Source organism: Pollicipes pollicipes, unplaced genomic scaffold (genome assembly GCF_011947565.3).
Source record: "Pollicipes pollicipes isolate AB1234 unplaced genomic scaffold, Ppol_2.1 Scaffold_2035;HRSCAF=2384_pilon_pilon_pilon, whole genome shotgun sequence".
NCBI lineage: Eukaryota > Metazoa > Arthropoda > Thecostraca > Pollicipedomorpha > Pollicipedidae > Pollicipes > Pollicipes pollicipes.
In genome coordinates this window covers 111,334-135,290 of record NW_023596035.1, presented here as the reverse complement: position 1 = coordinate 135,290, position 23,957 = coordinate 111,334, and the positions used below count along the sequence as shown (strand labels likewise).

General features: G+C 49.8%; 2 protein-coding genes across 5 annotated transcripts in view; both read left to right on the top strand.

Annotated features, from left to right (window-relative positions):
- LOC119096335 (b(0,+)-type amino acid transporter 1) overlaps positions 1-5,334 on the top strand; it is a 34,146-nt gene extending 28,812 nt beyond the window's left edge. For 3 of the 4 annotated variants that reach the window (XM_037219201.1, XM_037219180.1, XM_037219188.1), the window contains 4 exons: positions 1,312-1,408; positions 1,743-1,892; positions 3,831-3,999; positions 4,381-5,334. In XM_037219201.1, the coding sequence (XP_037075096.1) occupies positions 1,312-1,408; positions 1,743-1,892; positions 3,831-3,999; positions 4,381-4,442 (478 nt within the window). In that variant the 3' untranslated portion in view covers positions 4,443-5,334. Of the gene's footprint in view, positions 1-1,311; positions 1,409-1,742; positions 1,893-2,259; positions 3,421-3,830; positions 4,000-4,380 lie in introns of those variants that run through there. The other variant, XM_037219195.1, reaches the window with a different exon arrangement.
- A 1,977-nt stretch (positions 5,335-7,311) lies between these two features.
- On the top strand, positions 7,312-11,937 carry LOC119096398 (uncharacterized). Its single transcript, XM_037219276.1, has 3 exons — positions 7,312-7,630; positions 9,014-9,177; positions 11,275-11,937. Exons 1-3 carry the CDS (start codon positions 7,516-7,518, stop codon positions 11,545-11,547), a joined length of 552 nt encoding a protein of 183 aa, XP_037075171.1. The 5' UTR covers positions 7,312-7,515; the 3' UTR covers positions 11,548-11,937.
- The last annotated feature ends 12,020 nt before the right edge of the window (positions 11,938-23,957 follow it).

The following is a 23,957-nucleotide window of genomic DNA, read 5'->3' as shown; positions in this document are numbered from 1 at the left end:
AAAGGAGCATACAAAGCCAAGCACAAAATTACCGGGCTCAGTTGTTAGGATAACCTGCGAACCAGGCCGGGAGTTTGTGGCGCAAGCGCTGAGTGGAGAAGGTTGAGAGGCTTTGGTTGGGGCTTCACAGAAACCCCATGTCTTTGAAAGCCTCAACATATCCGGATAAAACCGGTTTAAGCTCACGCAAACTGCTTCATGAGCATCGTCAGTCGATATCTGAAGTTTGAACCGGTCACGGAACGGTCTGCAGCCACGACTGCCAATGATTGGAGCCAATGATTATGGCCCCACTTGCATCAAAGCCAATTGTTCTCTGGATTGTTTCGTTTGATTACAGTGGCCGTGTTCAGGTTCGGCTTTCCGTTTTAAGAACACGACTGGGTACCATTCCAAACAAATAAACGCAGCAAAGCTTGTACGGCATGCCTATTTAGATAACTGCCTTTCATCGAGTTACTGCGCTATCCCCACTTAAGCCGCATATTAGGAACAAATGGTTTTTCAGTGTTACGGCGATGTTCCCATGTCGGTGGTTTCATTGGACCGCGATGAAAGTGCAACGCCTCTCTCGGTCTCTCTCTCTCCCGAAGAATCTGTCGGTCGCCTCGTCGCAATCACCTCGATGCTTTCCGCTTCACCGCGATTTAATTTATATTCTTATGTTAGGGACCTCGACTCGAATATTGCAATGTTTTCCATCAGACTGCGAGGAAATTTAGGACTCCATGGATACAAGAGCTGCTGATTTTACGACGTTCATTGATCTGCCGACATGCCGCCCTTGAAAACCCATCCGGCTGTCAACCAGCTAGCCAACATCAACAGGCCACCGTCATTCTGACCTACCCGGCTAGTTTTACCTGTGGCATGCCCGCACAGCTCCCTGCCAGCCGCGCCCGGTCTTATGGATCACTTGTTCGGTGGAGCTGCGTCGCACCTACTCTGTTTTTCTATCGCAAGCATCTCGCGGGAAAATCCAACCTGCTCAACCAGCGCCCAGCACAAAGAACATAAGTTCAGCGAAACCAGGGCCTCATCTGCCTTCTCTGAAGTCTCATGGATCCCTTCCCCTCCCTTAGTGGAGGCAAAAATCGCCTTACTGGGAGACAGGGAAGTCACATAGCATACGATTCGTTTTAGTCTCTCGCAAACATTTGAAGAGTGCTGTCTTTCGCCAGGCAAAAGTGGTAGCAATCTAATGTTGGGTATGTCTGACTCTGACGAGATCGCATAGACCCTCTGTCAAATTTCCTGAAAGTAGGCCCGAAGGAGGGCGTGTCTTCTAAAGCGCTGTCCGTTGGTTTCCAGGCTGTGCTACGCCGCCGCCAGACAAGGTCACCTTGTGGACGTGCTCAGCTTCGTACATGTCCGACGTCTAACGCCATCTCCCGCCCTCATCTTCAACGTGAGGTTTACGGCTTTCTCGTCGCGACTCCTGATCCATGGAGCCCCCAGACGTTTGGTAGCCAAGGCTCGTGTGGCTCGCTTAAAGGCGTGAGGGGGGGGGGCATATCATCCAGCTGAATATGTTCGTGCCTTAACATTATATTGCACGTTTGATACGCGCTGGAAGATTCCACTTCTGATCGTGTAGTCTTATTGCTTTTATCTGGTGTTTTATCTGGAAATTGATGTTTCCGCCAGGGTGGTCGACGCGGTACATCTCATGACCCCGTCCACTTATACTGCCCCCTAAAATTATCGCTGCCGCCGCCTTCTACCTTTGCCCTTATCGGCAGGCCATCATCGCCATCGCCATGATCGCGGCCGGCGACATTGGCAGCCTGATCGACTTCTTCAGCTTCACCGTCTGGATCTTCTACGGCATGGCCATGCTGGCGCTCATCATGATGCGCAGGACCAAGCCCGACGCGCCCAGGCCCTACAAGGTTGGTGCCGCTGCCTCTGTCCGGCCTCGCCCGCGCAGCTCCGGCGTGAAGGCCTGACCTCGCCCCTCCCCGCCGCTGTCGGGGAGTCCCCTCAGACCCGCTCGCTGCTGGGCGTTTGGCGCGCACTGTTGGTCGGACTGGCGCGTGCTGGGGTTTGGCGCAGGTGGCTGTCAGAGAGGGAGAGCATGGCCGCCCGCTCGGTCTCAGCCCCTGCCCGGCCGCTGGGTTGCAGCTCAGTTGCGCCGCCCGGACGGCGTTTTGGTGGTGGGCGCGTGCGTTTTTTGTCTGTGCCGGCCGACCCGGCGCCGATGCTGGCGGACCGCCTGGTCGCTAGCTCGTGTCCCACACTGGCTCGTGGTTCTTTCAGGAGGTGCTTTGGTCGGTCGCCCGTCCAAAGACGCAGCGGGGCGACGGCGTCTCTCGGTCGAGTCGCCGTCCTGCGCATGCGCAGGGCGGGCGCACCTGGTAACTAATCGCCACTTTTCTGTAGAGATGTCGTTTTCAGGGAAGGAAGAGTGTGCAGCCATTTCGTGAGCTTCCTTCATAACACTTCGTGCATCCACCATGGTAAAATTGTTCGTGTACTGAACTGGGCAAGGCCAAACCAATTTAAACGTGCTCTATAATTTCATTTTCTAAAATGTTCCATTTCATTTCGAGATCATGCACTTGTTTTTCTTACGGGTATGGGTGGCGGTGCAAGATGGTGCGCTGTTAGTTGTATTAGTCACTGAATGGTCCAACTCAAAACACAATAGCAGTCAATTAAGAAATATGTTGATATCCTTATGCTCATAATCTTGTGATATATGTGCGTAAATGTGTCTCATAAACGTGCGAGAAGCTCTTTAAATTGCGGTTTAGGTTCTGTCACCTTTTTCGTTGCTTTGAGCATAAGATTACCAAAACGTTTCTTAATTTAAACAGCAGTGCTTAGCAGCTACGCACTTCACTACATACAATAGCAGTCGTATTAGTCTGTAGTAATTTTCCCGAAAGCTCATCAAAACATATTTGAAGCATTTTGAAGTGTTTCGAAGGAGTCTGCAGGAATGCCTGTGCTGAGTGTAATTTCCGTATTTTATTCATCCGCAGGGCAGCCCCAATTCAGCAAGAATGTTAAAGCAGTAAACTCGGGGCTAAAGCAGCGTGTGCTGCCACGTATTGTTGCTTGGTAACACGGATTTTCTGGTAGGGTTCCTGGAAGTGCTGTAAAATGCTTTAAAATGTTGAACGATAAGCTTTCGTGAAGAGGACTGTGTCTAAAATGTATGTTAGCTGCGATTTATTAAATGTGTGCCATGTAGAAGGACCATTGACAAAATTTTGAGTATTTTTAGCATACAGTCAGGTGGCTGTCTTTAGAAGATTTGTCCGGGGTCGTATGGGTGAGGACCCTTGAAACCAGGGTTCCAGTTTGCATAATCATGAAATGATATCGGAGACGTAGTGCCACAAATGGTTATTTAAACGTGAATACCACGTCAACAAGGTTTGGTAAATCAAAGCGCAAAGTAACAAATCACATTCAACCACTGCCCTCTTGGGACTCTGGGAATTGTATCGTTAAACTCTCTGCACTTTTTTGAATCGCACAAACAAAGGACTAGTTCCTGTTCGTGTAATGGCCATTGCGCGTCCACATGCCAACAACCTTTGCTTTAAACGTAAGGATGCCCTCAGCGAACTTCGCTTCTCCTTACAAAAACTCGCGTCAAATAAAGAAATAGCTTGCAGACCAATGTAGCCCGGAACGTCACGACATTTGAACTGTCGTTTACCGGCGAAACCCCGCCAGCGCCGGACGCCCATGACTGGCCGCCGGCCGGCCACGGCGGCGCGGCTGCTATCGTCGTCCCCGCCCTGGGGTGCCGGGATCCCCCCCCCCCCACCCCCGCTGGCCCGCCCCCCGGCCTGACACGCGCCGCCCCTCACCAGGTGCCGATCGTGATTCCGTGGCTGGTGCTCTTCATGTCCGTGTACTTGGTGGTGGGCCCGATCATCGACGCGCCGCAGATCGAGTACCTGTACGCGCTGGCGTTCGTGCTGGCCGGCCCGCTCGTCTACATACCGTTCGTCCACTACAAGTGGACGCCGGGCTTCATCCGTGAGTGGGGCTGAGTCCCGCCTGTGGCCGAGGTCGGCCTGGCGGAGCTCATTGGGCTGACGGGGCTTGGCTGTTTTGCTAGGGACGGACCTTTTGCAGGAGGGAGCTATGCGCGAACACAAGTCATTTATGTAAACAACCAAGTTATTGGGTCGTTTGTTGAATAAAGTCATGACAGCGACGTAATTTCCTACAACTCGGATAGAGCTGTGCTCTTTTGCGTGTGAGCGTGCTGGATCGGCGAGTGTCTGCTAATTTGATCTACGGTTTTTCTGTACTCCTAGTCTTACATCATGCTGGAAAATATGTGAGCCACTGCATGGCAACATTCTGCACACGAAACCGGACGAAGCAAACTGACATGCGATTGGTGTGTTTCAGACAAGATCACCCTGTTCCTGCAAAAGCTGTTTGAAGTCGTGCCGACCAGCTACGACGACTAGTTGGTTGCGGGTCTGCCACATGGGCAGCGGAGGACTCAAAAATGCCACTGCATGAGCCACCTCCGCATGGTCGCGCGCCATCTGCGACGGCTGGGGTTCGGAAACGACCCTCATCAAGACTTGACGCAGACCAGAGGCTGTGTCCTGTGTCCTCTGAGATTTCGACCGGCAGGTCCTGATCACAGCAGCTCGCTTGACGGCCGGCTGGCTGCGGAGGATGACTGGTGGTAGCGCACGTGACGTTAGCGGGCTAATGCCGGCTGAGGCCGGGTGCATCAAGAGCGGCACTCCGATTCGGGCGGGCGTCTTTCGTTGCCGCGCGGTGTCCCGGCCGTGTCTTTGGTGGTAAAGTGGCTCTCAGTTTGCCCAGAAACCATTTGGGCTACAGCTGCCTGTCTTTAGTGGGAGAAAAGGAATGCCTTGTTTTGTCTTGTGCGGACGGCTGTTAATCATCATGGCGTTTCGAAACGCATGACCGTCAACGGCAAGCATCTGCATCTATGTGAACACTGTATGTACATCACATGTACTCCTCTAGCTTTGAAGCTCACCGATTCAACCGCAAAATTCCCCTCACAAAAGCGGGCCCGGAGACACCGTGCCACATCTGAGGAGGTCTTTCGTGCTGACATCGCGCTCAAAACAGACGCGGTCTTATCATTCCGAGATGGTCTTGACCTCGGCGCCAGTGGCCTCCAGCTGTCCGGGGTTCGGTGGGGTCCGCGGCGCCGCGCCACGGCCCAGGCAGACCCCGGCCCCGCCCTCCAAGCCGCATCAGTGATCCTTCTACACACACCCACTAACGAAATCGCGGCCTGGCCGCGGCGGCCGCCGGCCGCGCCTCGGCCGTCCTGCCGCGGGCGACCCCAACTCGGCGACGCGTCAGCCCGATGAGGGCCGGGCGGGCCCCGCCCGGGCCCAGCAGGCTCCGGCTCGGCGGGCCCTGGCGGGGCTCACCTGAATGAGGCGGACTGCCGCTCGGCGCTGAGGGGCCTCCCGCGCCGGGCCGGCTGGGGTGGCCGGCGGCCTCCGCGGCCTCTTCTCTTGCGCAACGCCACTTTGTTATTTTTGTATTGTTACCCGAGTATTTTTGTATGTGGCGGCTGACCTCCGCTTCGGCTGGCTTCCGGGCGGTCGCGTAGCGACGAGTCCGGCGCGGCCGGCGGCAACTCGTCCGGTTTTAAATGTGATTAGGGGCTGCCGGGCCAAGCAGCGGACTGAGAGGCTGCACGTGGCGGCGGGCGGCGCGACCCTCCTGTATCGGTGGCCGGCGATGGCCCCCTGGTAACGTCTGACTTAGCTCTCTCTCCACGTGCAACATAGTCACGGTAGAGGATGTACAGGGTCGTAACAGTGCTGGGTTAGCTCGAGTCTTAGAGTTCCCTGCTTTAGTATAAGTAGATAGACGCTCTGTTTTTCCGTTTCGTGTTCTCGCGAGGCCTTTAGGAAAAGGATCATTCCCTGGCCGCTAAGCGTGGACGTCTGTTTGAGTCCCTCGAACCGCCCCCACTAGTGCAGCAGCCAGCCGCTAGGGCCGGCGCGGCAGCGGCGTGCCGACGCCCCGCCCCTCGTGCCGGTAGACCGCCATGTGCTCCGTAGGACCGGTCCGCTGACGTCGAGCCCCGTCGAAGTCTGCGGAGCGGAGTGTGCCGCTGTGGCTGGCGGCGCTTCAATGTGAGTGAACCGGGATCAACAACTTGTGGTCAGGTCGTGCGGCTGTTAAGTGCTCTCCGGTAGGGAGGCTCTGGCTGCGCCGCAGAAGGCCGGGAGCCGCGTCAGCTTCGCCTGGTTGACGGCAGGCGGCGCTCGTGGCGCCAGTGCTGTTGTTGGCAGGCGCGGTGCCGTTTGGGAGGCCTGCAGATGGATTGCGTCGGCCGGAGGTCGTGTGCCGATGGCCGAGTCCACCCTGGCGGGGGCAGGCTCGAAGTCGGGGCGAGCGCGGGTGTCTGGGGCCTGCCGGGAGCCAACAGACCGTCGCCAGACGCTCGTGAAGCGGGAGACGTCACGGCGCCGGCAGAGTCGGGGCGTCGCAGGCACCGGCATGGGCTCAACTATCGAGTGCACGCGGGTCGGGGGGCAGGGCGCGGTGGTGAGTCCGCCGACCGGAATGGCTGGAGGGAGGCAGACTAGCTGCTGTGTTAGCCGATGGGTGCGTGGGTGATCGTGGCAGGACTCCGGTGGTACCAGTGCAATATCGCCCCAGCGCGATGGGTTGTAACCGCTTTGCAATGATGCAGACTTGTGGAGTGCAAGGTTTGCTTTCTGATGCTCTTTGTTATTCAATAAACGTGTGTGACAATAAGGACTCTCACGAACTAGCATCGAGTGTGATTCGACACAAGAGGGCCCTGTGGCAAGCGCCTATAGACGCGTCAACGAGCGCGCGCCTTTGTGGCGTTCCGTCTTCAGTTGTCATATAGCCGTGCACATAACGTGTACCAGCGCAAATACCGTAATAAGCGCAACAACTGATATGAGTGGTTTATATGGCATTAACAATGCATAGCGATCGCACATCTTGACGAACAAATAACCAATCATGATTAAACCGTTATTCGAGCATTATGCAAAATTGATATAAGATGCAAACCAACGAATGACAGCTAACACTTCCTCTGATCCCACTGGTCACATCGGTGTCGATACAGCTCGCGTTTGTTTTCGAAAGTTTGTTCTGCCTCGTCTGCTGCCTGTTACGGCTGCTCGGTCGCCGTTCGCAGCCAATGGCATCACCCCTCCTTACCCCTCCCCTCCAGCCCGTATCGATCGGAGCCCGATGCGGCGCGTTGCGTTCGACGCTGGCGGGTCACGTGACGCCGTGACCGTCGCCTCTCGCGGGCTGACGTCACTTGCTGCGGAGACGCTCTCCTCACGGCTCCGCTCGCAGGTGACGTCACCTGTCCCGCAGCCCGTCGACGTCGACGGCGTGGGCCCCGAGCACGGCGCTCCGGCAAAAGCAGGCGGCCACGGCGCGGACGGCGGGTCGGCGCATGCGCAGTGGCCGCGCCAGTCGTGGAGTGCGGCTGACCGCGGAGGGTGTGCTCTCGGCGAAAGCTCCTCTGATGAGCTTGGAATGGGTGCGAGAAGGGAAGAGTGCAGCTTGGTACTCATAAACTGGTCGCCGCTCGTGCCGACGCGGCACATTGTGGTGACGTGCGCCGCCATCCTCTTCATCTGCATCGGGTCAGGTGGGTTGATGTCGTCGTCAGAACAGTGAGTTGTTTATGTTGCTTTCTGTGCACAGCTCAACTTAGTCTGTCTTGGCTTCACAATCAGTGGTGATCAGCGCGATCTGTGTCGGCTAAGTCGCGCATTTTCTCCACCAGCACTGCAAGGAATTGCACTGTTTTTGTAAGCCGTGTTAACTGTAAGCCGTATTAACTCGAGATGCCTCTCAGAAGCTCACCAGTCTTCAGACGACGAGTGTGGACATGCTTTCTGCCGGTGACGCTCGGCGACAGCGGTGAACTAAAGGGCGGTGCGTCCCACCTGTGCCAGTCGGGGGCAGTGACAGCTGGCTATCGATTGGCGACGGACGCGTGTATCGCTGCGTGTCTGTCGAGCTATAAGACCCGGCACATCTGAAGCACCGTAGAATATGACGCGGTCATGTTGTATGATGTTAGAGGGAAATCAGGGCGGCAGTGAAGCTGGAAACAATGATCGGTTGATCTACGCATATATAAATTACCTCGGGTTTGCATACTTCCCTTTTCAGTTTGGGAAAGGACTTTAGCAGCCCCCTACCCCAACTTCGAGAATAAAGCGGATCACATCCAGGGAAAACACATTTTGTGTATCTTGGTGGCATGTTAAGTCATTTTCCCTTCTTAGCCGCACCATGTTGTTTTTTGCAAAGCTTCGTCGCTGGGCTGTTTGCAACTGCCGGATTTCATCCAAGAGCAGCTTGGGCTCAACACAGATCATCTGGATGAAACGTCGTCTGTGCTGCGCAGGTGGAGTTCAAACTGCCACTGGGGACCGGATAACCGGCGTTCATCGGCACGGTCATCATAGACGTGCGGAGCCACGGGGCAGCCAGGATTGTCTTGGGGGGGGGGGGGGAAATTCAGCCAGAACGCATCACGTTTTTTGTGTCTTTTTACTTTCTGTCAGGATTCATATATGGAGAAAAGTAAAAACATTACGGATCAAGAGTGGGAGGAGACAGTCCCTTGGCTGCGTCTGTGTGTGGAACAAAGGCCGGCGCTGACACGGCCTGCCTCGGCAGCTGACATTGTCCTGGAGCAGCTGGCACTGTCCTGCTGCAGCTGACACAGTTCCGCAGCAGCTGACACTGTCCTACTGCAGCTGGCACAGTCCCGCAGCAGCTGACACTGTCCCGCAGTAGATGACACTGATCCGCAGCAGCTGACACTGTTCTGCAGCTGCTGATACTGTACCGCAGTAGCTGACACTGATCCGCAGCAGCTGACACTGTTCTGCAGCGGCTGATACTGTCCTGCAGCTGCTTATACTGTCCCGCAGTAGCTGATACTGTCCAGCTGTAGCGAGACAGTGTCAGCTGCAGCTGACACTGTCCTGTCACAGCTGACACTGTCCCTTTTCAGTGTCACCCCTAGAGGTCACAGATCGTCAGGGGCGCATAGGGGAGCCGCTCAACTGCTACTCGTGCCACTCACAGACCACTGGTGAGGCCTGTAAGGACGGCACTCTCATCCAGAACAAGACCGAGTGGCAGGCCCAGTGCTCCGCCAAGCACACAGCCTGCATGGTAAGAGATCCTTCCATTGGAATCTGTAAATTTCCGGAGATCGCTCCAGCAGACTAAAGTCAGGCAAAGTAATATTGTTGTCGATGCGCCCTTAAACACAAAACAATCAGCGGACTTTGTCAGGAGTGTGGTTTCCTACTTAACTCCACCCCCATCCCCCACCCCCTCCCTCAGCTTTGGAAGAAAGTGGGGCAAATTTAGGGAGAAACCTATTTGTTAACATATCCTGCGGGTAGGTTGGGTCACTTTCAATGTGCAGCCGCCCTTACCCCTCCCAGCTCACGTTGTGAAACTGCGTCCCTGGCTTATGCACTTACGGGGTGCAAAAACATGACAGGGTACATATGGTGCATACGGAAGCCATCGCACCGAGAAAAATCAAATAGCATTTGCTTCCTTTTGCAACTGTTGCGATCCTGTTCGGTTCCCTTGCCTGTAGGAAAGGAACTTACAATGCCATTTTTACTAGCATGTATCTCAAGTTGTGACACCTCATGATTTAAAGGGTAGCTTGCTTTGCAAAATAGTTGTATTTTACGCTGTGCGATTATTATCATGTTTCTATGTTTTCTTACCATATCTCTATTATCTCTCATAATTTAGATATATTACTAGCATGACCTTTTACTCCAGGCTGACACCTTTCACTGTCATCTATTGCCCCCGGTGGTACTGTTAGAGTACCAACGCGAGAGCCTGCCCGACATTCGCGGGTCTCGGTCTTCTCCCTTCTTTGGAAATGGTCTCCAGGCTGACACCTGGCCGACTGTTCGTTATCGGTGGTCTTTGGGCGATACAGGGGTCCTCACCGTGTTTAGTTCCTCCCCTCCCCGCACCGTCACAAGAAGCCCCCAAATAAAATGCGTGAACCCCAGCCCGTGGGACCAGAGTTCCTTGAGCCCTTAGTGCCCATTGGGCCTCCAATCGGCCCCTTGATCGTCTGCGTGGGGGGGGGGGGCTCTTTGGGCTCCCTGGACCCTAAGGGAGGGGGAGCATGTGCTCCTGTGCTCCTTCCCATAGCTGCACCTCTGGGACTATGGAGGACCTTGAGGCCAAGCATTAGCAAACGCTGGAAAGTCTTTTCAGGCGCACTGTGGAGGAAAAATGGAGTCAATTTCAACTTGTGACAAGATATGTCAGCAGGTGAAAAAGGTCAAGTTAACGTTATGCACTCTTGGAAATGGGTGTAATGTACGACTGGATCGGTGGACCTGGGTCTGGATCCGGAGGTCTGACATTTTCAAACAACCTATCTAAATACTACGAAGGTTTTTCCGCAGCCCGATTTCCCAAGTTGGAGAACCCGTTATAACTTTTCCACACGAAGTTGCGATGCAGCCGTCAGCTAAGCTTTTGGAATACTTTGGATGCTCTTTTGTTACTTCATATCCGGATGTCTGCCATCGTTCGTTCCACACAGCTGAGCATCTGCCGACACTAAACCATCCAGCTGGCATAAAACAATCGCGTATTGGCATCATCAGCAAAAAATTCCTGACACTTCAGTGATAAATGAAGCAATCAACTTCACACCATGGGGGCCATAATGTTAGTAAAAGTTTGCGACGTAGGGCTGAGAAACTCAGCAATACGGTCAACCCAGGTCACATATCCCCTAATACCGTCCCCGACCCCATGGCAGGGCCTGCATCCGCTGCGGTCCATTTAATCCCGTCCCCGACCCCATGTCAGGGCCTGCATCTGATGCGGCCCATTTAATCCCGTCCCCGACCCCATGGCAGGGCCTACACCGGCTGCGGCCCATTTAATCCCGTCACCGACCCTCACATGTCAGGGCCTGCATCTGATGCGACCCATTTAATCCCGTCACCGACCCCCACATGTCAGGGTCTGCACCTGATGCGACCCATTTAATCCCGTCACCGACCCCCACATGTCAGGGCCTGCACCTGATGCGGCCCATTTAATCCCGTCACCGACCCCCACATGTCAGGGTCAGCATCGGCTGCGGTCCATGCTATGCGACTTGCCATCGTTTTAGATAAATGCTTGGGACGGAACCTAGCAATGTTGCGGTGGATGCGTGAGGGAGCTCATACAAGTTTTACACATAGCTAACAACGCCCATTTTTCCAGGTCAGGGTCTACAAATCATCGAGCACTGTGAATAAGTCGGAAGCGCACACCAGCATCTGGTCCGTTGAACGCGCATGCGCGGAAGAGTGCGAACCAGACTGTTTAACTATCGGCGAACGCACCAAGATCATATCGTGTATATCTTGCTGCACCGAGGACCTGTGCAACTATGCAGATGGTGCAGCCACCTGGCGACAAATTACTCAAGCTTTACTTTGGGTGGCAACGACGATAGTGCTCGTGTTGCAATATGACGCGCGTGGTGGCTGCTGAGCAGGTCAAGTGCAATGAACAGACGGGTGCTCTCTGTGCCGCGCGTCAGTGGACGATGATTCGTGCTTTGAACACGCCCAGTGTACTGTGAATAATTGCGTGGTCTGAGTCTCGTCTTTTGTGACGAAGCGCTCTAACCTATGCAAGCAAGAGCCTCGAAATGTAGAGACTTGCGCGCCGCCCAGTTGCGTTGCGGTTCTGTCTGTTGCGCTCTTGTGGTGTGCTCCTGTGACGCGCTCTTTCCCGTTGCGCTGTTTTGTCGTTTGCTTCGTGCCATATTGGCGGCGGCAAAACAGCCTTCAAAACGTTGGGAGCCGGAACGGTTTCTGATCTGGCTTTTACCACGAGACGTTGTACATGGCTACTGCTGAATTTTCGTAAAGCTGGGGAGGGGGGACACTGTTAACCTCCCTCTGTTCCCATGCCGCTGCATCGCGATCATGTTTTTTGTGGATATATATATATATATATATATGTCTGAAGGGCCTGACTGCCATTCGTTAATGGAGGTTGAGCTGCCGAGTGCACAAGAAGTCCGCTTTTAGTTCCATGCGGTGTTAAATTTGTACGTTTGTTAGAGTTGTTCGTCTTATCATAGGTCATTTATCGCCATAAGATGATTATTATGATCACTAGTTGATCGTGGAGGTACCGATAATATTGCTGTGGCTTCAGAGTCTTGCTGCGGAGATAGGAACTCTGTGACCTGATTGCTGACAAAGAATAGACTGCTTTAGGCTGTTCACCTCCAATGCTGTGTGTGATGTAACCAAATAAACTGATGCATGTCGACGGTAAATCCATTTGGTGCAAATAAAAACAGTGCCTGCCGTTCCGTATCCTATTGATAAATCACAGCTAGTCGTTTGGCTTCGCCAATCTGATGGCCTGGCTTCGGATAACAATGCTTCTTTTTAAGCAAGTGTCCCCCCTTGTTTGCACTTCTGACTTATTGCTGCATCAGACGTGTCCGATTTGATCACCTATACCAGTTTTTTTTTATTAAAAATCCTGAATAGCTCAGAACTTCTACTTCATGCAGTCGTTCCTGCGAGAGAATCTCGTTTGACTTTGTTCGCCGCCATAAAAGCAATGCATTTTGTTCGCCTTGCTTTTCAAACACGTATGTTCTTTAATATTTGTAACACACTAATGTAATAAAATGATTGTGTAATAAATGCTACGAATGCTTCATACACTCTGTTTAGGCAAAATATATGCGAACCTGAAGGTATTATCTCGCGAACTCATGACGCTTTATACTCTGGCTTTGATTTCTCCCCAATGGTGTTTACCACAGAAGCTCTTTTCAGCGCGCAATCGGCTTTGAAAATGGTGGTATCACATGATGCATGTGATGCACCGTCTCAAACCTGAACCGGTATGCTCCCCGCTAACAGGCCGTTGCCCGTCTGCTCAATCACAAACGTTGTTTTACTCGCACCAGTAGAGGTGCACGCGGTGGTTGTCATGACGACGGTGGTTATGACTGCTGGAAAGATGCGAGGTGCTGTTACAAAGCAATCACAGCGTAATCTGGAGTTTAAAGTAATGTAAATGGATATTCATATTATATCTTAACTGTGCTGCAGTGGCATTACCCAGTGTTATCATAAGACCCAACTAGTCCTCAGGCTTTCACCTCAGTATGTTTTCGAAATATGCCCCAAATGTGTGACATTCCCTATAAAGAGAGTGCCACACCTTAAGAGCATAATAGAATACTCCATATAGAGGGAGTGTTCTACATTTATATGGGCTTTTCAATAAAACAAACAACTTGAAAACCTTTCGGTGCTGTAAACAATCCCACCCTTCTCAAGACCTAAGGCTCTCTAGTTTCTGAGCTACACGCCCACGAAATGGAGAAAGTAATATCGGAAGAGTACTTCAAAGTCACCTTGGTATTCATGACGTCCTTATAACGTCATTTAAGTTTTGCTGTTCCAAAAGCCGTGCGGCGTTCAAGGCCACGAAAAAATAATTGTCGATGCATTCATATCATTCATTCTAGTTGTCGATGCAGTCATATCCTTCATTCTACTTGTCGATGCATTCATATCCTTCATTCTAATTGCCGATGCATTCATATCTGTCGACGCGTTCGTGACCGTGATTTCCAGATATTACAGCCGTCAACTGGATCGCAATCAATGCTGTGCAAGGTACGATGATGCAATCAAATCATGACGCATTGAGGAGCATATTTACTAAACAGAGAATTGTGCGGTTTAAAGCAGCCTTTTCAACTTAAAAAGCATACCAATAGTTGTAAGTGAGCATGTTTCATCACATCTGATGCTCGCTTCAGTATCTTCAAATGTAAAATATCCCCTTTGATAGACTACAGAACATTGCTTGAGACAATGGTACAATAGTATAAACGAATTAAATTGGTTCCCTGGGTCCAAATTACAGTGGCAGGCGCCCATATTTTTCACGACATTTGAAAAACGGAACCGTTCACCCCGTAATCTTGGGCAGGACAGTTTACAGTGGCTTCCCTCCGCAGCCACACTTCGGCAAACTTTTTGCATCATACAGCTTGTGTCGTAGAATTGTATGCGTAAAAGTTCGCTCATGAAAATAAATGTCGCGTAAAATGTGTTGGACTAGAGGCTTTGCCACGTGGAAGTGATGATGCGCAAAAGTTCTTGTGTTAGCAGTTTTGTCGTACAGAAGTTAATACATGAGTTGTATTAATGAGTTGTTATGTTCTAGCTCTAGTCCTGATTCTAATGCTATCATATTAGACGTAAGATCGCCTACAATTTTTGTGTTAAAAATTTTAACACGTAGAAATTACTCCGTGGATAGGATAGGATATGGTAGGATAGGATAGGATAGGCATTTGAGTTAAAGGTCATGTACTGAAGGTTGTTAGCAGCAGTTGCCTCAGACGTTCTTCCGTGGAACCGATCACATAGCCCATGTTTTGTTTTGTTTCGTGGGTACCTTGGCGTTGGAAGCATTTGACATGACATAATCTGAACATGAAATAAATAAATGACCGAACTCCCAACCCGTATGTTCTTGTGACACCTAACAACGCTGGTCGCTCTGCCAGTCGCCAAATGATGCGTGCTTCAATGAATTTTATGAGCAGCTTTCCTTCAGGCGAATTCTGTTTAGTACGAGGTTGTATGTATTTCATCATACAAAATCAATTTTGATGCGCTGCTTTCACGCACTCAATTGATAGTCATGTATCATTGGCAGTCAGTCGCGCACTGACAGATAGGTGATATAAGTCTTTGCAATGTGGCTGTTCTTTGCAGGGATGTCAATTTTGTACATGATTGGGGGCTAAGCTAAAGGCTAGGAGACCTCCCCCACTTTAGTAGCAGACAGAAGAGCAGTAAACAAAATGCCACTCGGCCAAAAAGAGCTTCGATGACACTGGTGTGTCAGTGGCGTTAATATCATATTCAGGCTTCGGGGAAAGCGTCTGGGTTTACAATTGAGGAACGAAACAAAAAAGACAAATATAAAGTGATTTACCCACAATATCTAACGGGACCGCCTACTCTATGAGATAGTTTTGAGGTTGCGGAGGTTATGTTAACGCCCTGCACTCTTCACGGTGATGCCACTACGTGAGAGGGTCAAAGGAGCTAGTCTTTGTGTGATGGTTAACTTTTCCTCCGCCTTTGTAATGTTTCAGAGAAAAAACGTTATTGCGGTGGTCCCAAAGAAGTATTGGGGAGGCAGCTCAATAGGGAGGGGGGGGGGAGAGACAGGGTGCTTAAGAAAAAAAACAATATAAATTGACACCTGTGGTACTTGAGGGCTTGGTCTAGATAAACCACAGGCATACCAACAGGCAACCAGAGACAATAACCCCATCCAAGGCCTCCGGGTGAACGCGTCTGGATTGATGTGGACTAAAGGGCGTAGGATCCAAAGCAGCAACCAGACTAGGTGCATGCTACTGGCCTGCAACTAGACGGGCTTAGCAGGCAGTGACAGCATGGTGCTCGCCTTCCACGCATTCAGTTGAGTTCATCGTTTGCTGGCGCCGGTAGCGTCGCAGTGTCGTCCGGCCACAGACCGTTCCACACACCGTTCCATTACTGGCCGTCGAACCCGCTAGATCGAAATCTTGCGACTCCACTATGGTTAGTTACCTTCGAAGTACTTTTACTCGGTGGGTTTAGCGCCATCTGAAACATGACAAGCTGTCATGTCAAACTGTGGCGCCATCTATTGCTGATGACGGCGCCACACATCGGGATTGCGCTGATGCGTTTCATTTGATTTGTGGGCAGAAATGCGTTTTAAAAAATGTTCGTCTAGCGATTCTTGATAGGAGGAAATTCTGCATGCCTTAAGTTCATCAAGATAAATTATGTAAGGTACGAAGTTTTATTTGTCAAAACTTTATAATGTAAAACGTTCGTGTAAGTTAAAATGGTATTGTAAAACGTTCGTCGGGAAAAATTCGTGACGGGACATTGGTACGCGCATGTGCTGGTATATAAATGTCCACAGTTTTTGAACCTTTTAATGCAAATTTTCTTCCGGGATGAGGTTTGTATGGCAAAAATAATGTGCGCAAATGTTCGTATACCGATGCCTGATGTATATGCATAATCGTACGCCGGACGGTGGGTAATGTAGGTACGCTAGACTCGTACGCAAATAGTCGTCGGAGATAATGTTTGTTTGATAAAGGCACGTGCGTAAAAGCTAGTGAACAGATGTGTAATGTGATTTTGCGAGTGAACTGCCATCATTGGTGTTGGGCTCCGGATGGCCTGTAGATGCGTAATGTCAGCTCGCATGTGAATCATCATCGTTGGTGTTGGGTCCCGGATGACCTGTGGATGTGTAATGTCAGCTCGCATGTGAGTTTTCATCGTTGGCGTTGGGTCTCGGATGACCTGCGACTGTGGGGTCGCAATACCCAGCTGGGTGGTCAGCTCAGCGAGCAAAGTTCTAAGCAGTCTGCGACCACATGGAACGTCGCAGCTCCGCATGCTCGCCTTTATACCGTTCATGCGCGGGAAAACTACCTGTTCGGGAGCTTTGGCACCACGGAAGTGAGGAAATCTGCATCGACACCACGTCGGTGCCCTGCCCACGAGACGGTGATTGTTAACTACCGGAAAGGTCTCCTGCCCGCGAGAAGTTGGCCAAGTATTCACACTAATCAGGAGCGTAGTTTCGCAACTTGAGTTAGCGTGCGGGACCAATCGCTGAAAAATAACTCAACCTACACGCAAAATAGGTCAACAAAGGGGTTTTCCCAGGATTCGGCATTCTTCCATGTTATTTGGTATGCCTCGTAGTTGGGAAAAGAGCCCAGGTTGAGAGGGCGCGGATAGACTGGCGCATCCGCCCCCCCCCCCCCCCCGCCCTTCCCTCCAACTGAAAAAGAAACTACACTTTTGACACTGATGAAACTTGATAGTTAATTGACATTATGTGTAGTTGCGTATCTTTTCGTCTACCTATGCATACACTTTGCGTGTCAGTTTGCCGGGACAGCGAGTGGGATCCTTAGAAGTGCTTTGCCACGGCTGGCAATACATGGGCTAACGGTCAAAACCTCACAAAAGAAAAGAGGCGAAAAAAGAAGTCAAGCGAGAAAAATCGAGCTCGATCAGCCGAATGCGACGGGGATAAAAGTCGAATCGAAAAAGATGAAGGATAAAAGTCGAAAGGGAAAAGTCGACGCAGATAAAAGTAGAACCAAAACAAGGGCGAACAAAATCTCGATGGCAAAAAAGCCACGTCAAAACTCGAGGGTTCAACGTCGAAAGAAATAAAAGCTGAAAAGATCAATGTCAGACTGAAAAAATCAATTTGAAGGAATAAAAAGTCGACATGAAAAAAGCCAACTGCGACAAGAGTAGACAAATATTTAGCCAAAGGGAACGGAGAGTCATCTTACCAAAATCTGCCTTCTGGCATGAGAGAGGTGTCACCCTGCCGCACCCGGATGTGCCTGCGGATCCAAAGTGGCGTCGCCCTGACGCGCTCGGATGTGCCGGCGGATCCAAAGTGGCGTCGCCCTGCCGCACCCGGATGTACCGATGGGTCCAAGATGGTGTCGCCCTGCCGCATTCGGATGTGCCGGAGGATCCAAAGTGGTGTCGCCCTGCCGCACACGGATGCGCCGGTGGATCCAAAGGGTTGTGCTACTGTGCGTCCCTGGGCGCTCTAATCGAGCGCGCCCGCGTTCATCCGGCAAACGCTCCTGGCGGCAGCCAGCCTCGGTGCCCTCCTCACCGAACCATGCGCAAGGCGCCCGACCCAGCCAGGTAGCCGATTCGCAATGGGCACACCGCTTGCCTCCATCCACGCTTCTGAAGCTGCCTCTCTGGTGATTGTGTGGGACGGTCGCAGAAGCGCACACGGCTGAAGGCGGCGCGCAGAGGCGGCGTCCGTCACAAATACATTGTTGTCTTTTTTAGTCCAGGTCATCGACACTCGACAAACACGTGCCCGGCGCCTAATGCTGTTTCCTGGGTCTTCCTTCTTGAGAACAAGTTTTGAATACTCGTTCTAGGTGATCATTTCCATAGGCTCCACCGCTGGTCTCTGGATCCCATTGGTTGTTCGGAAAGCACCACACCCTGGTTATATGTCATCACTGGTTCTTTCGAAAATGAACAGATTGGTTCAAGGTTTAAACTGATAAGCACCTATTCTCTGTTTTTCATCGGCTTTGGTTCCTCCTGGTTCCGGAACCAGGAGCTGATTCCTAAGAACAAATTTTTAAGACCAGGCGCATGTTTGCGCACGCAGTAGAAACGTGATGGCTAAGCGATGCTAGTGATAACTGGTTTTGTCAGCATGCGATGCAGATATTTTCATTCCGTACTTTTCTGTCCTTCATGCATGCGATGGGTACCAGTTGCAATGAATGGACATATAGTTCGCTGCGTTAGGCACATGTTCCAGAATATGCTGCTTGTTACATTATGAGGTTTTGAAGTTGCAATTAGGCTATCGTTTTTTTAAAACAGGTTTTTTCCATCGGCTGCTATGCATTGACCTGTTTGTTTTTGAAAGTTTTTTTTTTAAAATCTAGGCTTCCATATCCGTAGGCTCTCACTCTCACCGCTTTTCGTTTTGGGCCTCTTTTGATCTGGCTTTTGTTCATGTCGACTCTTTGACCTTTGACTTTTTCAGATCTATTTCTGTTCATGATCAATATCCCGTTCGGCTTTTTGTTCTTCAGCTTCCTCCCAATCTGAATTTTATCGGCAACCATCTTGATCCTATTAACTTTTTTTTTGGTCCTCTAACTTCGTTTCGCTTCAACTGTTACCCCTATCGCTTTTTATTCCTTTCGGATTTTTGCCCTTGATTTTTTTTCCCAGTCGTTTTCATCGGTGTTGACTTTTATCGCTGTTGATTACTTGTCGTTCGACTTTTTCGTTTGATGTTTTCCATTTCACTTTTTCCATTCCACTGTTTGTCCAGGAACCTGGTGTAAGAAATTTCTTAAGGTCTTTTGTCAGACACTATCATTTTATTCAACACATGCTGTTCCAGGCTGTCTAGTTTTATCAAACGGCGGCTTTTGGACCGACTCACCGATACAAATGCAGCAAGGTTTACGCGGAGGGAGACATGCAGAAGGTCAAAGATCACAATGGGCCAACACCAGAGAACGGTGATATGGCGGATATACACCATTCGGGTTTATCGAAGCACGTTCTGGAAGTGGATCCTCGCATCGCTTGGGAGGAGGGGGACATATGAGAATGTGGAGCAAACTGGAGAAAAAGAAAGATTGCGGAGGGTCTCATTAATTTCAAAACACCCAGTGATGTACTTTCGATTCACAAACGGTGGGATTCGAGTCAGGGCAATTTGTAAACGTCTACGTCATATTGTTTTGGTGCTACGGTATGCAGTGTGTGCCGGTTTTATATCCATGCGGAAATGTGCAATAACTATGCGTATGCTTAACAGGTATGCGCGGCGACAGTTATCATGTGACGTGGTAAAATTAAGCGAAAATTACACTAAAAAGTCATCAAAACATGTGCACATTGCATGTGTTTTCCTCAAGGGCATGCATTAATCGTCTGCCTGAAGTGTATACCGGTCATCAATTTTACTCGCGTTGCCTCAGAGGGATGGGTATGCTAGATGGCGTGTGCCTTTTTAGGATTTTGTTGTTTCCTTAACGCATTTACACGCATTCTGCGTTTCATGTTGTTGTCTAACCATGTCTGACAAAGAGATAGAATTGTCGCGAATGCTGCCGTTTGATAAAGTCTGGCTGGTTGACACATTATGCTTAACATTTACCGTACCCTAGCTCAATAATACTTTCAAACACATCAGTCCCTCTCAGTCCAATTTCGCCAAACGGTAAAGTTTTTTTAAGTTCCCGAGGTCTGGCAACGCTTATTGCTAGCAGATCAAAAAATGTGTAATGCAGCATACCATTCTCGCTGCGGCTCTCTTCTCTATAGGTACGCAAGATATATATATTGGATACAACAAGATATCTATATAGGTACGCAAGAACATGTTACACAAAAAGTGCTAGATCAATGGTAAATCGCAGTGACACCATTTAAGACATTTGTGTGAAAAACTGACCCACATTTGGGGGATCACAGCACTCCTTGCATCCCTTAATTTAGCAAGGGCTGCTGCACCTTGCCGCATAGCCAATCGATCTGAATTGCTGACAAAAGAAGACGAAATGCGTGTGTCTAAAGTTCTATACAGGGACTATCCAATGTAATGAACATACTAAAAGTGAACGTGCAAGACGTATTTACTAGGACCACTAGAAGCAGCGGAACCAAAAACCACGCTAGACAATGCCATTCAAGCTGATCCAGAAAGTACTGCCAATTTGTCCCTAAGACCCCCAGTTTTTATCCTTAGCACCATTACTCACCCAATTGTACTTGACTTCTTTCATTCGGTGGCGTCTTTACTCCAAGTACGGTGCTGCATCGTTTATGGTGCCGACGTCACCTCCGACAAGTTTCCACCGAAACTCAGGGTGTAAAGGTGTGGTCGCTTCTAGCGAAAAAACTGACCGAGTTTGGCCAGAAGAATGCTAGGGTGACCAACGTTGTGCCTACATGGAACATCCTGGATCCGTAACCAGTCTCCTCAGTGGTGCCAGTCTAATCTGGACGGTAGAAACACCCCCTGGTTTGTCCGGCAACGTGAGCCGTGACCCTCAGACTCAATCTTAACCTGAGCCTGAGCCTGACTTGGGCTAAGCTTGCTGTCCAGGAAAAAAATGTGCAACTGAAAACATAACATCCCGTAGGAATAAGAGCGCTTTGCCGAATTTGTGTAGACGTAATGCGCTGCGTCTCATTAGTGCGTCCTTAACCGTATTTTATAGACTCTCGTTAAGCTGATGTTCGTAAAGATGGGCTTTGCTGTAGTTCACTATCATCACGTACAATGTTCTCAATCCATTCCTTCTTTATCTAGTCAGTGGAATAACTGCTTAGAATTTCAGTGCAGAATGCCTTTCATTTAAGTGGCAAATCCCAACATTTTGTTTTTGTTTTGTACCACATTTTCCTCCTCAAGATTTTAACATAGCTCCCAAAAACAAGAGTTATCTATTGTGGGAACACTATTATCAGCACAAGCCCTGTTTTTTTTTTGACCCATTGAATACGTTCACAGCGAATTCTGACACCGGTTAGTCCGCGTCAGCTGACCTTTACCTAGACAGCGAGAGCCGCGCCGTCAATGCCTCTCACGGCCCACACGAATGTTTCAACATGGCCGCCATGCTGTATTACCACATGACATTTTTGAGCGACCAATATATTTCGGCGTCGACGGGAAGCAGTACCAGGCAGCCGAACGTGCCCAGTGCCTGGTGCCTGGAGCTGACCTATAGGCCTGCAGCTCGGTGAGCGGCGCTTCTTGGCGTTGTAAACGGGACTCAAACTGTCCTGACAGTGTTCCATTGACGGTGAATAGAGAGTGCAAGCAGAAGCAGCAAAAAAAAACACGGTCACACCGGCACCATGCTTCGGGGGCCCTTGATATAAGCAAGAAAGATCTTGAGTTCCTGTTTGCCGGCATGTGAATCGCGATTTCTTATTCTGGCAACAATCGACCTTCATTACACGAGGACGTGCTAGTAAAACGGGCTGTCATGGAAGCAAAATTGACAAGGCGAGAAATTTCGAAGCTCTTCTACAGCCTGGAAACGTTTTTTTTGTAAACACAGCCAATGTTTCCTTGTCAATGTGGCTCTATCATTACCTCTTGACACAATGAAGGTCGCTTATGGTCAGAGATAAATTCCCAACTCACAATGTCTCAAACCCATTAAAGTATTCGTTTTCAAAGTCTAAAATATTTCCATGCAAGGTTTAACACGCGCCCGGGTGGCCGGTTGGATACCTTTCGCTCCAGTGACGGGTCAATTTGACCCCCACTGAGATCTTAGAAACTAAAAGAGATAGATACACCAAATTCACAGGGTGTGTTGACCTGTACGTGATCTCACTTAGGGCAAAGTTTGAGGTTCCTGAGCCATGATCTTCGGGTCAAATAAGGTTAAACAAAGTCAAATTCCAGACTGGTATCCAAAGGGCTCCTAGAACCTAGGTAACTGTTCTAAGCAAAAGGTCGTGTGCTCATTTAAGGTCAGTAGCCTTGTTTAACCTTTTGAATGTCATTTTGACCAAAAGCATGCAATACTGCCTTGAGGTTTGCATTTAAATAAACGACAGAGATCACGCTAGGCGGTATGCTCCAAAAAACAGAGTGTTAACCTGCGTCATTGTAGGTCAGTGACCTATTCTGACTTCTAAGAAGTCCATGGAAGTTGTATAATGCAGTTCCTATCATCATTAAATTCGAAATGAGCACCAGAAACTACCCCATACAACAAGCCGTAGAGTAACAAAACAGGTTGGTTTTGACCTTGGTTTGACCTTCATACTTGTTCCTAGGTCAATGTTATTTGTTCATTCAATTCATGTATTGTCTAAGAACGTAGCTTAGAGATGTATGGCTTCGTCTAAGATTCCGTTGTTGGATCAGATTGAACGATCCCAAAAAATTGTTTTCGCTGAAACCATGGCCTTACTTTGACCTGCCGTAGGGCAGCAACCTCATAAGGTACATCTAAATTTTTGATGCGACACGATTTGCTATTCAATTTTCAATGCAGCTGTGCAAAATTTGGCACGGCCACGTCCCGCCGTTCGTAAATCATTCTGGGAAAACTTCCGAGGGGGTCAATTTGACCTCCCACCCGAGCACGTGTTAATATTCTTATCTCAAATAATCTGCCTGTAATCTCTCCCTTGTCCCCATCTCTTGTTTTGCCTTCGTTATCTGCCACGCTTTCCCAATTGTTATCACAGATAAACCTGTTGGCTATTTCGTTATCGCTTATCACGACGGAATTACTGGAAGCCACCAGAAAAGGCAGAAAACACGCGGAACACGCGGGAAGGCAAACGGATCCCTGCCCGCGTGTCAGGAACTTTGGGACTGAAGGGTCTTCAGGAAATCATAACTCAATACCACCGAATAGCGGCCAATGTTTGATAGTGCGAGTGCGCCAACTAAAGTGGGTCTATATTTTCCAAATTGTTGCATGACTTAGAAGCTCTCTATAGCGCTGAGGTCGGCGGAAAATTCCTTCAATTTTTCAAACACCTTCATCGACGTTCAGAACAAGATACTGATGAAACTTAATATGTGGAATCTAAGATACCTTTCAGGTCCCGGCGAGACACGTTCAAACATTATGGGTTTCTACGGTCGCTTGAACCCCTTGGCCAAAGAAATGGTGTAGCTGTAATGACATGGAACAGCTTATGAGCTGACTGCTGTCTAGCTAATGGGAAACCACGTTGTGCAGTGTTCTTCCTGGGCATGAAACAATAAGGAATACTGATAGGCAGCATGCTATCCGGTATGTCAACTTGTGGATGCAGATACGTAGGTGGTGGCGTCGGCAATGTCTGCTATCCGAACATGTAAACACATGGTACCTAAGTGGCAGATGAGGTCAAGCGTACCAGAAAATCGTTGTTGGCGTTGAGGTTATCTACATGTTACATCATTCAAGAGAAACGAGCAAACTGTTGCATAGACAGGCAGGCATATGAAGTAACGGTAGTAATTACTGCGCATCGTGCTCTTTTAAGGCTCATCTCAAGCCCAGCCAACCAGGCACGGCCGGCTCCCGTATATCATGTCCAAGCAAAAGTGTGCTATCGGAAAATCATGGGTTGGATGCTAGGAATGAATAGCATTTGTGAAAGATGATGGTCAAATCAAGCTACTGAAGTTCTTCGCTGAAAGCAGCCTATGGTGAAAGTCTGTGACTTGAACAGCACTCGTAAACTATGGTTGTGGAGGGACTAAATTACGCTTTTATTTGTCCTGAAATGAAGTACCAACATTTTAACTGACACGCCTTTTGACGCTGT